Genomic DNA, 13579 nt, shown 5'->3' with positions numbered 1-13579 from the left:
ACCAGGTAGGGGGCCCCATTATCTGTTCTTACCTCCTTCATAGCAGGGAGACCACACCCCCTTGTTTCCTGATGGGAACCCAGGATCCAGCCCTCGCTCTGGTATGGAGTAGGTGCTCAACAAATATTTGTGGAAAGAAGGATGGAGGGAAGCCTTCCCCATTTTCCCCCCTTGGAGCTCTGATCTGCCCCCAACTTGAATCCGCTGCAACAGCAATAATTTTCTTTAAATAATGAACCCACTTTCAGCCGCTTTAGATCTTTGCCTTTTCTTTTTTCCTTCCCGGTGAAACCAGAGTAGTTCGTTTTTACTTCTTGTCTCCAGCAATTTCCCACTTCGAGCCCTGACACTCTCCTCGCCTCGGGGTGAGGTGGCAGGGCAGCCGGCTCTGCAGGAGAGGCTGGCCTTCCAATAAGAACACGATGTCTCTCGGAAATACGAGATTCCCAAAGGCTGGGGTCCCTCCCCAGCCCCAGCCCCCCAGTCACAGCACAGCCCACAGCCCTCCGGCCTGGGTCAGCTATGGGTCAGGCTCTGCACAGTGGTGTCCCTGGAAAAGTGGCACCTTCCTCAGGCACTGTGGAGGTTTGGGGTGAGAACCAAGGAGATGGGTGGCACAGTCCCTCCTTGGCAGGGCCTGGGATGCTTCCAGCAAGAGGACACTACGGCTCCTTGGCCATCTGGGAGCCCAGCATGGGGTGGCCAGCGCTGTACCTGGGCTCTGGGGATCATAGCATATTTCCTGGGTGACCTTGGGCAAGTCACTTTGCCTTTCTGAGCCTCAGTTTCCTCATCCGTAAGATGGGGATAGTACTGCACCTGTGTCAAAAGGCTGCTGAGAGGACTCAGCGTGAGGCTGCTTGTGAAGCACTGAGCTCGGAGCCAGACAGAGGTGAAGAGCTGGGCGTCAGGGAGCTGCCTCCGTGCTCTGCTCCCTGGTTAGGGACCACGTCTTGCCTGTCCACTGATGCCTCAAACAGCATGCATGTGCACCAAATGAATGAATGAATGAATGGGTGAATGAATGAATGGACGGGTGAATGAATGAATGGACGGGTGAAAGGGTGAATTAATGAATGGAACCAAGTAGCAAGGCATCTCTTGGAGGGGGACAGGGAGGCAGGGTGTTTCACATACAGTCTCTTGGGGGACGGGAAAAAGGCCTGTTTTCTCTAGCTTCTTCATGAGGGAAACAGGGAACAAAGGGCCAATTTGTCTTTTCTCCCACTTCTGGGATGTTTTCCTGGATTTTCCTCCCTAGTCTGGGATGCAGTCCTTCCTCCTCCCGGTTTGAGCTGTGGGGATGGTGCTTTAGATCCTGGGGAGGCATCCGGTCTCTTGCCACACGGGGAGGATGTCACATCTGGAGGCCCCCGTGGCTTCCTAGCCCACGGGGTTGGTGGCGGGAGTGCTGGGGGGGCGCCTGGCCTCAGTGAGGGCAGGGCCAACCTGCTCTCTCTCAAAGGTGAGTTCATCCTCTGCCATCAGCTACCGACTGGACATTCCCTGAGGGCAGGGGCCGTGGCAGCTGCATTTCTGAACGTGCGCCTCACTCAGCACAACAATTGGCTCCTCACTCCGTGTTTCAAGGTCTCGTGAAAAGGGTGTAAACTCCGAGACTCCAAACCTCGCTTCTCCACCCACTGTGGAACTGTGGGCGGGTCACGTAACTGCTCTGAACCTCAGTTTCCCAACTGTAATCATAATAGCAGACACCTTTTCTGAGCTTCTTATGTGATTAGCTACCCAGCTTCCATCACTCCCCTAAATTCTTTTTGTTTGTTTGTTTGTTTTGGGTTTTTTGTTTTTTTTTTAATTTATTTTTTGGCTGCGTTGGGTCTTCGTTGCTGTGCGCGGGCTTTCTCTAGTTGTGGCGAGCCAGGGCTACTCTTTGCTGCTGGTGTGCGGGCTTCTCACTGCGGTGGCTTCTCTTGTTGCGGAGCGCGGGCTCTAGGCATGCGGGCTTCAGTAGTTGTGGCTCGCGGGCTCTAGAGCGCAGGCTCAGTAGTTGTGGTGCACGGGCCTAGTTGCTCCGCGGCATGTGGGATCCTCCCAGACCACGGATCAAACCCGTATACCCTGCATTGGCAGGGGGACTCCTAACCACTGCGCCACCAGGGAAGTCCCTCCCCTAAATTCTTAAAACCACCCTGCAAGGAGGCATGATTCTTCTCCTCATATGACAAACGAGGTGCTCAGAAAAAAGTAGACACTTGCCAAGGTCACACGACTGGTCAAGGTCACACGACTGGTCAAGACCCACCCCCTCCTTGAGTGGAGGGCTGTGATGCCCTGTCCAGGGCACTGTCCCCATGCAAACAGACCCTCGGATTACTGGTTCTCATCCGCAAGAAGAGAGGGCTGAAGACTGAGCTGGAGGAGGATGGAGAGGTGGAGAAGGAGGCCCCCAGGTCCACAGGGTGCCAGGGGGAGGTGCAGGAGAGAAGGGGAGGGGTGCCAGGCTCTCCCGAGGGTCCTCACCATCTCGGGTGGGGGCAGCCAGAACCTGAGCCCCGGGCGGCCCGGCTGCCCGCTGGCTGGACCGGCTGCCCGCGGCACCATCTTGAGAGCATTAGGGGCTGCTGTTCACAGATGTTTTCTGTTACGTGTTATTTGTTAGTCTAATGAAAGGAGGTGCACGGGCTTTCAAGACCTCAGCATTCTGCGGGGGCTTTATATGGGAGGCCAGCGCAGAGCTCTGGCGGCTCCGGCTTTGATCCCGAGGTTTGCAGCCATCCGCGTGGTAACTCCAGCTCTGGTTAAATGTCATTTTTAATAACGCCATCTCTGGTGTGTAAACGGCTGCGCCCGGGGCAACAGGGGCGGCCAGGAGCGGGAGGCCGCTGGTCGGGGAAGACAGGCAGGGAGGCGGGATCGGGGACTGGTGGACAAAACCTGGGGCAAGGTGGCCGCCCTCCTGGGGCTGTGGATGTCCTACCCCCGGGGACCACTGCTAGGGGGGCCTGCAGGGTTGTGAGAGGCAGGGTGAGTGGAGAGGAGGAAAGAGCAACAGGTGGGCAGGACAACGGGAGGGGGCTTGTCCAGTGATGAGTGACAGAGACCCCCAGCTCAGCACTGAGGCTCCTGACCACCCCACCCCACCCTGTCACCCTGGCAGCTAGAGGGAGTCAGGATGCTTGAGAGAGAGAGAGACAGATCTTCCCCCGTGGCAATGCCAGCTCTTTGGGTGGCCTTGGGCGGGTACCCAGTAGGTGCCCAATGAGTGCTGGCAGACGGTCAACAGTGAACGTGCTCTCCTAGACCCAGCAGTGCGGCCTCCAGCGTAGTCAGGTCTCTGGGGACGCTGCTCTGGGGAGCAGCACCCTCCCCCCACATACTGGACCCTTCCAGGTGCTTCCAAATGATGCCCGGCTTCCCTGGCAGCTCCACCCGGCCTCTCCATCCTCCCACAAGAGGACCATTTCCCACTCAGGCAAACCGAGGAAGATGACAGAGGGGCAGCGTTAGCCCTGGAAGGAGCCTCCGAGAGCACGGCAGTGCTCACCTTTTAATGCACATAAAACTCACTCGGGGCCCTGCTAAATGCAGAGGTCCAGGCCCGGGCTCCAGAAGGTGTCATTCCATGGGCTGGGTCCTGGGAACTTGCATTTAACCAGCTCCCAGGGTGATTCAAATGCAGTGATTCCTGGGACCACTGTTTGTTGACAAACAGATGGTCCGACCCCCTCAGATGGGGACACTGAGGCACAGACCAGGGTCAGGGCGCGTCCCGAGTTGTAGGGCTGGGCAAGCCCCAGTGTCCTAACTCCTTGTCCAGGGCCCTAGTGCCTCCTGGGCAGAGACGTCACAGGAGGAGACACTTCTTCCCTTGTCAGTTCTTAAGCACAGAGGTGCTTGCTCAGCTCTGGGAGGAAAGGCCTCTTTAGAAGCTTCCAGGTCTTGCAGCCCCTGGGCCTCCTGATCTCACTGCCCCCCCCCACCCCAGGACCTTCTCCAAAGACCACAATCCCCCCAGCAGCCCCCGTCCACCTCTCGGGCCACCAGGTCCCAGCTTCTTGGCTTCTCTATAACTCGTCACCCCAGCGTCCTCCTAAGGTCTCCACTGCCCCCCAAACCAGAAGGTCCCAGCTGCCCCTCCCACACACAGGAACGCAGAAGGGATCACAAGGAAGGACCAAAAGTAATGTCTTCCAGAGCCTGCTTCATTTTTAGGACGCAATAAAAGATATCATTAGCCGTAAAGGGCCCCATGTGGACAGCATCCTGTCATCACGGTGGCCCCTTGGAGCCGGGCTGGGAGCAAGCAGCTTCCCAGATGTGGAAGGGACACAGGGCGAGGGGGCCTGACTGGCAGGGGGCAGCGCGAGCATCAGGGTCATTGAGGTAGCGACCTTCATTCCCTGGACATCTGGAGACGCCCCGAATCCCAGGGAGGCACGGCCTCTTCCTGGCAGCCGCTCTGCTCCCTCCGGGCGGGGAGTGCCCTGCCACATGCCTCCGGCCCCTGGGGGCTGCCCGCCACCCTGTCTCCCTGTGTCGGCTCAGCATGGGCGCTTGCCGAGATAACTTTCCCCAACTCTGTCTAAACAGGAAGCTCCCACGGCGCTTTCCTACTCACCACCTCGCAAAAGGCACTTAACCCTTGGCCCATCCCGGCAAGATCAGGCCGCTCATCTATCCACCAGCGGCCTGAGGCCACGCTGGCCATTAAGAGCCTGGACCTGATCATTTGGGCCAGGCTGGAGCCCTCAGGCCGGGGTGTGAGGGTAGGTGTGTGTGTGAGTGAGCAGGTTTGTGTATGGTGGGGCGGGGATCGTGTGTATTGGTCGGGGGGTGGCTGGGGTGGGTTGTGCACGTCTCCGTGTCTGTGAGCCTGGGAAAGCCAGTCCACCATGTGTTTCCCAAATGCCAGCCCATGACAGAGTTTTCGCCGACCTACCGCAAAAGGAGAAAAATAAGGGAAATTCGCAAGTTTTTTTGTTAAGCCAAATTAAGTCCGTTTTGAGGATCATCCTTTACTCCGAGATTAAGATGCTGAACGGTTCTTTTGGGCTTCCCTGGTGGTGCAGTGGTTAAGAATCCGTGTGCCAATGCAGGGGACACGGGTTCGAGCCCTGGTCCGGGAAGATCCCACATGCCTCGCAGCAACTAAGCCCGTGCGCCACAACTACTGAGCACGCGTGCCACAACTACTGAAGCCTGCACGCCTAGACCCCGTGCTCCGCAACTAGAGAAAGCCCGCGCACAGCAACGAAGATCCAACGCAGCCAAAAATAATACATAAATTAAATAAACAAATGTATTTTTTAAAAAAGATCAAAGAAAAAAAAAGATGCTGAAAGGTTCTTTCTTGGATAAACGGATAGGGGCAACAAGATGGTAGTTGTCGTGAGTAAATGGCTTTTCCTGGCAACTTTTAAAACTGCCCACTCTATGCCAGTTCTTCGAAGTGCCTGGAAATTTTCACTGGGGCTTGAAATCTGAAAGTCTGGGCAGGTGGTTGGAGGTCAAGTCCTGACACATAGTTGGTGCTCAGAAAATGATTGTTGAATGAATGAGTGAATAAATGAATGAATGAATGAAGGAATATGGAAGCTAGGGGTGGACTGGGAAAGGGGGCCTGTCCTATGGCTGTTCCTCGGAGTCAGGGACCCTCCACAGCTCTCCCGTGTCCAGGAGGCCATTCTGGACGTTTCTAGGCAGGAGGGGGTAGAAGACCTCCACTTGTTCTCACTTCTTCCCAAACCTCCCAAGCCAGACGGTCCCCACGCTGCCAGGCCTGACCCGTCTCCCACACACCCGTGACCCAGGCCAGGCTGCTGAGGATGTGGAAGAAACCCCTCCCTCGGCTGCCTCATGGCCCCCTGAATGCAGCCCACACCAGCCTGGAAGTGGGCATCCCTGGCCAGACCACCCAGCATTCTGGGGGCTCCGGGGATGGCTTCAGCCAGTGGTAGAGGGCAGGGGCTTCGGGACAGGCCTGGGCTGGAAGCCCGTATTCATTCGTGTGAACTTGGCAACTGCTCAGCTTCTCTGAGCCTCACTTTCCCTCCCCATAAGATGGGGATAATAAAAAGACCCACTTCCACGGTTGGTGGGAAGACAGTGAGGCGTAAGGGGTACGGGGCCCCGGCCAGCAAAGAGGAAGCAACTGGTCAGACTCGCACCACATCCCATCAAGGGCTCATCCCTTCAACTCCACTCCCATGGCCTCTAACCCCAGGGCAGCACCCTGGTCGGGTTCCAACACTGATGTCCCATTTGGAGGCTGTGTTCAGGGAAGCACCGGCTCCCCCTTAAATCACTCCCAAGGTTCTCTTCCACCTGGGGTTAGCCACTGCCCTTTGGGTCTGGCAAGCCAGGCAGGCCTCCCAAGTTTTGCCTTGTCCAGGTTGACCTCGCATCCCTGCCCAGGACAAGCCACTGAAAACTCTTCCTTCCTGTCTCTATCCGCTTAGAAACCTAACACGGCACTGAGTCCATCCCAATAGCCCCACTCTGTGCCAGCCCTCAAGGCCTCCCTGCCCCCTTTAGATCCCCAGACAAACCTTAGCCTGCATCTCCCCAGCAACTAGATGGGGCTGCCCCTCTCCCATTTCTCCAGCCCAAATGCTGAGCTCTGCAGGAGAGAGAAGCTCGGACTTGCAATCCAAAAACAAATCCCACCCCTCCGTTCCCAGGTGGGAGACCTTAGGCAGGTTGATTTGCCTCTCTGGGCCTCCCCAAAATAGGAATGGCAATCACTAGCCCTGCCTGACTCACAGGGCTGCTGTGAGCATCTCCACGAGCTGTAATGGAGGCCCTTTGTTTAGCACCTACTATGTGCCAGGCATGGTCTCCCACAGCCACTGAGGGTCCGCCCTGTAAGGGACATTGCTGTCCAGCATTCCCATTTCACAGATGGCAACACTGAGCCTCAGGGTTCTTTCTAGGCCTCAAGGGTGGCGTGCCAGCAGGCATTATCACTTCTGCTCCAATGTCACTTTTCTGGAGTCTTCTGGAAGGGAACAGTGACAGCACCTGCCCTGTCGAGCTCCTGCTCAGAGGGAAGGGCCCTCGTGGGGGTGCCAGCTGGTCCGAGGCCCCCGTGCCAGGCCCCCAAGCGCCACCTAGATGATCTACAGAGGAGCAAGACCACCCTGCAACCACAGACAGTGAACGAAATAGCAAGAGCGCTCCCTCTGACAAGAAGCCAGAGATGTAGACCATTGCCCCCACTCCCACCAGCTACCCTGGTAAACCCAGCCGTTCTCAGACTGAACCCCCTGGGCTCTCAGCTTCTAGGCCTGGTTCCTCGGCTCTCACCACTCCTGTCTCCCTGCTCCTGGGCATGTGCTGTGGGATGCCCTCACCTGTCTGGGGGTCCAGGCCCAGCCAGGACCCGGTCCTCAGAGACTCCACCTTCCTGGGGAGACGGGCCCATCACGGGGCAATTTCTCAGCCCGAATCACCTCATGATGAGAGACAGGAGCAGCCCCACAGACATCTGTGCGCCACCTCCCATTGTTCAGGTGGCGAACTGAGGCCCGGAGAAGGGATGTGACAGGCCCGAGGTCACACACGGAGATGGCAGCAAAAGCCAGGACCTGATGCTGGGTGTCCTGACCCCCCCATCCAAGGCTCATTCACAGCAGATGGCTCTGTCCCCCCTCGCCACCCCTCCCCCAAGGAAATGGATGGAGGGAAAGGAGGGGAGGGGAGAAGGGAGGAGGGAAGGAAAGCAGGCTTATCTTTAAAAGGCCTGGTTCTGAAGAAACCCTTTTGTCTTTATCCCTCACCAGCCCTGCTCCTGTTTCACAGGCCGGCCCCCTCCGTCTCCTTCCTCCAAGGCCCCAGAGGCTGCAGCTGCCACCTTTCAGAGCCAGTTAGAAGGAGGCTGGTTAAAAAGTCAGATATGGGGGACTTCCCTGGTGGTCCAGTGTTTAAGAATCTGCTTTCCAATGCAGGGGATGCGGGTTCAATCCCTGGTCGGGGACCTAAGATCCTACATGACGCGGGGCAACTAAGCCCGTGCACCGCAACTACTGAGCCGCGCGCTCTGGAGCCCGCGTGCCACAACTAGAGAGAAGCCTGCACGCCGCAACGAAAGACCCCGCATGCCGCAACAAAGATCTCGTGTGCAGCAACTAAGACCTGACGCAGCCAAATAAATAAATAATAAAAAAATTTTTTTTTTTAAAGTCAGATACGAAAAACAGTATGGCAGTTCTCAAAAAATTCAACATAGAATTACCACACGACCCAGCAATTCCACTCCTGTGTATATGCCCCAAAGAACTGAAAGCAGGGACTTGAAGAGATATTTGCACACCCATGCCCCTAGCAGCATTATCCACAATAAACAAAGGGCAGAAGCAACCCAAGTGTCCACCGACAGATGAACGGGTAAACAAAATGTGGAACATTATTCAACACAGTGGAATATTACTCAACCTTAAAAAAGGAAGGAAATTCTAACACCTCCTATGACATGGACGAATCTTGAGAACATTAGGCTAAGTGAAATAAGCCAGGCACAGAAGGATAAGTACTGTATGATTCCACATATATGAGGTCCCTAGAGGAGTCAAATTCATAGAGACAGACAATAGAATGGTGATTGCCAAGGGCTGGGGGAGGGAAAACAGAGAGTTAGTGTTTAATGGGGGCAAAGTTTCAGTTGGGGAAGATGAAAAAATTTTAGAGATGGATGGTGGGGATACAATGATGTGAATGTACTTAACGCCACTGAACTGTACACTTACAAAATGGTTAAAATGGTAAATCATATGTTAGGGGTATTTGACCACAAGAAAAATCCAAAAATTGAAGGCCATTCGGCTCGTCTCTCAAACTCAGGGGTCCCCTCAGAGGCCCCCCACTCAGACACTCAGCCCTGCCTTCCACCACTGGCAAGGGGGAGGTAGAGGTCCCCACCCAAACCAGGCTCATGCTTGGCCTCCTGTCACCCATCAACAGGTGTGGCTCAGGGACCAGCTCTGCGAGGGGAGCGCAAACCCCCTGGCCGGGGTCCCAGCCCACCCCGGCTCAGCCTGTGCCCTCAGGCTCCAAGCGCCCCACTGTCCTGAATCTCCGTGAAGTAGACCCACTTGGTCCTGGCATTTTCTGTAACACGTCCCAGCCCCACCCGGGCCAGGCAGCCTCCTCGGGCTGGGGGCCTCACCCTTGCCTGGCTCCAGGGGTTCGTTTATTTTCAGTGTGTCCACATCCCTGTTTCTGCCCTGCCCACAGGAGGGAATGCTTTAAAGAAAATCTCAGTTATTAATGTGGTTTCTTTTGTTGTAAGTCAGTGCAAAGGCAGCAAACGAGAGTTTATTTTCCTAACGTGCTTGGCATAGCTCAGTGCCACGGCCCAGACCTCAGCGTTTGATTTGGGAGGAACCCGAGACCCCAATTTGCTCTGAGTCACCGGCGAAGCCACAGCCTTCCCGGTCAGTTCCAGGGGGAGCCTGGTCCTGGGGAATCATTGGCAAGAATAGGCTACATCTACTGATGACTTGGTGAAAACAGAAGATGGAAAAACATATTCAAAAAACTTTGAGACTGCTAACCTGGCAGGTTGAAAATATATCAATTTTCCAACTCATCAGTTTCCCCATTAACCTTCATTTTTCTAATAAGTTGCACCCCATCTCTGTTTGGTGTCAGTCGCTTTCTTTGGACCTGGAAACAGCTCCAGAAGCCACAGGAAAACCCACTTCTGAGTATGTCCAAATCTTCACTGAGGGGCCAGGGTTCCCTGTGGGTCCAGGACCGGAGGACTAAGCCACAGCCCAGGACCCAAGCCTGCCGGCCTGGGGTCCAGAGTCCCAGCATCCCGAGGTTTGGTTGCCTGCTTTGTAAAGGGGTCCAGTGATGCAGGCTGGGCTCACCAGGACGAGGGGACGAAAGGTCCCCTCTCCCCCAGCTTTGGAGACTTCAGGACTTGGGAGTCCAGCGGCAGTGGTGGGGGGACCTGCTTGAGGGAGGAAGGAAGGAAGGAAGGAAAGAAGGGAGGGAGGAAGGAAGGAAGGAAAGAAGGGAGGGAGGGAGGAAGGAAGGAAGGAAAGAAGGGAGGGAGGAAGGAAGGGAGGAAGGGAGGAAGGGAGGAAGGAAGGGAGGAAGGGAGGAAGGAAGGAAGGAAGACAGGGAGGAAGGAAGGGAGGAAAGAAGGGAGGGAAGGAAGGAGGGAAGGAGGAGAGAAGGAAGGAAGGAAAGAAGGGAGGAAGGAAGGAAGGACGGGAAGGAAGGAAAGGAAGGAAGGAAGGAAGGAGAGTGGGACACAGGCCTCTCCTCCATCCACTTTCTGTCTGCAGGCCCAGACCCAGCGAGCAAGCCAAGGGATTCTCCAGGCACGGGGGCTGCCTCAGAGTGCCCCCACCCCTGCCCCCCACCTCCTGGCAGCGGGCACCCCTGGAATGAGCCCAGTTGGCCTTGGGGAGCTGCTTGACTCGACATAAAACATTTGGATTTCATGGCCTAGTGATTTGTTTTCAGTCTGAGGAATGATTGTACGGTTACCTCCTTTTAATTTTGCCAAGTAAGGACATTAAAATAAAACAATCTCCAGTTATTATCCTTATTTCATAAAAGAAAGGGTGTTTTAACACCAAAAATGAGTAGGAAAGATATAATCCCAGACAAGAGACTCCTTTAAGCTGGATTTTAGAGCTTCAGGAACTCCCCATATTGTCCACGTTGCTTTCCATTTGCAGAGGCCTGGAGCAAATCGTCCCAAGGGCTGAGGGCCAGAAGGACGGAGCTTGGGGGTGGGGGTGGGGGTCCCTTGAGCCCGGCCCCGACTCTGCCTGCGGCCCCTTGTGCCTCACAGATGAGAAAGGTGATCCCCACCTCTGGAAGCAGACCAAGTGAGGGCATCAGGGGCCCCCGACCCCGTCCCACCTGATGCCACACCCAGGGTGTCCTCTGTCCCCGGTACCTGGAAATTCCCCGTGTGCAGAAGCCCCTCCTCAGAGAAAGGGCTCCTGGGCTCTCAGTGAGGGTGGCCTGACCCCACGGGGCTGCTGCAGAGGCCTGCTGCCCACCCAGCTGTCCGGGGGCTGCCAGTGGCCCTGTCCAGGTACTTGTGACCCCAGCTGTTCTGGGACTCCCCAGGAGAACCCGCCATTCAGAGCCCTTCTATGCTGTGTCCAGGAGAAGCAAGACCTTCCCCCGTCCGTCCCCATGGCCAGGGCCTAGGACGGAAGTGGGCACCCACCCCTGCCGGCACTTGAGTACAAAACGCCCTGCCTCCTTCCTTCTCTCCCCATCCTTCCTGTACTCCTCTCTTCTCCTTTCCTTCCTTTTTCCAATTTGCTCCTCCTCCTCTCCCCAACCCTCAGGGGTCCCCCATTCATCAGGGCAAAACCGAAGACCTCTCCTCTGCCCTGCGGGGAAGCCAGCTCAGAGCCAGCAGAGACCCGAGGTACTCAAACGACTCAGGCTGGCCGGCCCCACCCCCTCACCAGAGGGCACCCCACTTTACCCTCGGCCCAAACCAGACACCTTCCTTCCACTTTTCCACTAGGGAAACCCCAACTCCCAGGAGTGGGTCTACCCACTTCCTGATCACCTGGGCGGGTGAACAGATGCCAGCCGCTGTGGCTGGCGGTAGGCGGATGCCACTGGGAAAGATGGCACCAGCTGGGCGCTCTCTGAGGTGCACTTTGAAAGTCAGGTGTGTGTCAGGTGTCCCTCACGACTGCACAGGCTCCCGGACAAGGTTTCTGATGAGGCTGCCGTCACCTCCGTTTTCCCTGCACCTCCTCTCATCTGAAAAGCGGGGCACGCAGCCATGCAGAGCTCCCCTGAGACCAAGGGGCTGGTGCGGGAAGTGGGGGGGGGTCCCTGGGGACAGGTGGGAAGGCTGCTGGAATCAGGTGGGTGACTCTTAGGGGCCCAGAGCCCCCAGCAGGGCAGCCTGCTCCCCAGAGCTAGGGGAGCAAGTGGGCAGTGGTCTCAGACGACCCCACCTCCTTTTCAGGGCTTGGGTGAGCTATGGGGACTCCAGTTCTCCCCCTCCCTGCAGGAAACTCTCCAGGGCCGGGATCTTTGCTTTATCTTCATCTTCTCCTGCCCTAGCCACACCCCCCTTCCTACCAAGGGCTCAGGGCCCAGCAATCCTCTGTGACTTTTTGAAAAAAGCCACTCGGGTGGGTTGTTTGTTTTTAAAGCCCTTTCCTGATGACCTTTAACCTCGGCAGGGGAAGAGAGGCCTAGCTAGCTCTTCAGGGCTGGGCCATTCCCCCTAGAGAGCTGCTAGTGGGGCAAACTGGAGGTGGGGGGGGGGGGCAGGCATCGGTACCCCAGCCAGGAAATCCATCTTACAAGAGCCTAGTAGTCGCTGGACTGGTATCCTGGAGCTAGAGAAGGGGGCAGAGTTTGAAACTCAGCTGTGCGACCAGGTCACTTTGCCCCTCGGAAGCCTCAGTTTCCCCAGCAGTAATCGCACCCGCGTCTCAGGCTCTTTGGGAGTGGGGCCTCCAGGGCTGCCTCCGGGGTAGGGCACAAGGCACACAGCTCCCCGTGCTTCCAGCGACTGGAGGTGGCTCTGGCCAAAAGGCAGTGCCCTCCGCCAGTCGAGAGCTCCCGTCCCGCAGCCCACCCCATCGCGACGTACAGCCTCAACGAGGGCTGCGGCGGCGGCGGGCCCAGCCATCACTCGGGCTGCAGTGCCCGGCGCCCGCACCCCCGGAGGTCCTGCCGCGGCGCCTCCTTCCCAGGCTGGGGTGCGGCTGAGCCAGCGCCCCGCATCCGTCGCCTGCCCCGTGCTCGCCCCTTCGGACCCACGAACCTCTGGCCTCGCACCCCTCCAGCCCCCGCATCCCCGTATTTCAGTTCCCACGGCCCTTGGCAGCCCCGCCCGAACCCCCGGCCCCGGCCCCGCGCACTCACCGTCCTGCGGCGCCGCCTCGCTGCCGCTGCTGCCCCCGGACGGCTCGCGCGCCGCGCCCTCCCGCGCCTCTGCCCTGGCCGCGGGGCGCGGCGCTAGCCGCCCGGCCGCCGCCACCTCCTCCAGGTCCAGGAGGTGGCTGACCGTGAAGTTCTTGCGCGCCTGGGCGCAGTCGCCGGGCCCCAGCGCTGGCGGCGGCGGCGGCGGCGGCCCCGGGCCCAGCGCCGGCTTGTCCGGGGCGAAGGCGGCGCCGGCCGCGCTGTCCATGCCCGCGGGCCGCCCCGGGGTCGCCGGCGGCGGTGGCGGGCGCGGGTCCGAGGCGGGGGTGGCAGGCGCGGGTCGGAGCGAGCGCGCCCCGGCCGCCCCGCGCTCGGCCCCGCTCCCGGCCGCCTCCTGGCTCCGCGGCCGCCGCGGCCCGCCCGGCGCTGACGTCGGGGGAAACCAACTTTCTTCCCTCCCCTTCTCTGCCGCCTCGCTCGCTCCCAAGTTGCTCAAACGGGAGCTCCTCCGGCCACACGCCCCTTCTTGAAGCAGACCTCGCCCCCTGCCTCTCCTCCTCCCCCTCCTCCTCGCCTCGCCCGCCCCCATCGCTCCGGCGGCTGCGGGGAGGGAGGGGGTCCCGCCTGAGTCTGGCTGGAGGCTGGGGGCGGGGAGGGGGAGAACAAGGGGTGTCTTCCTTTCACCCTCCCCACCCACATTTTGAGGAATGAGAAAGTTCAGTGTTTGGGTGTGTGTGTCTTTTTTTTT

The 13579-nt window shown here is 58.0% G+C and overlaps 1 protein-coding gene across 1 annotated transcript in view; it reads right to left on the bottom strand.

Annotated features, from left to right (window-relative positions):
* The window catches only part of PRRX2 (paired related homeobox 2), a 48804-nt gene extending 35487 nt beyond the window's left edge, over positions 1-13317 (bottom strand). Inside the window, exon 1 of the mRNA XM_082400816.1 lies at positions 12835-13317. Within this exon, the coding sequence (XP_082256942.1) occupies positions 12835-13099 (265 nt within the window). The 5' untranslated portion in view covers positions 13100-13317. The remainder of the gene's footprint in view (positions 1-12834) is intronic.
* Positions 13318-13579: the final 262 nt, after the last annotated feature.

Source organism: Balaenoptera borealis, assembly GCF_965194805.1.
Source record: "Balaenoptera borealis genome assembly, chromosome: 8".
Taxonomy (NCBI): Eukaryota; Metazoa; Chordata; class Mammalia; order Artiodactyla; family Balaenopteridae; genus Balaenoptera; species Balaenoptera borealis.
This window is presented reverse-complemented; position numbering and strand designations above follow the sequence as displayed.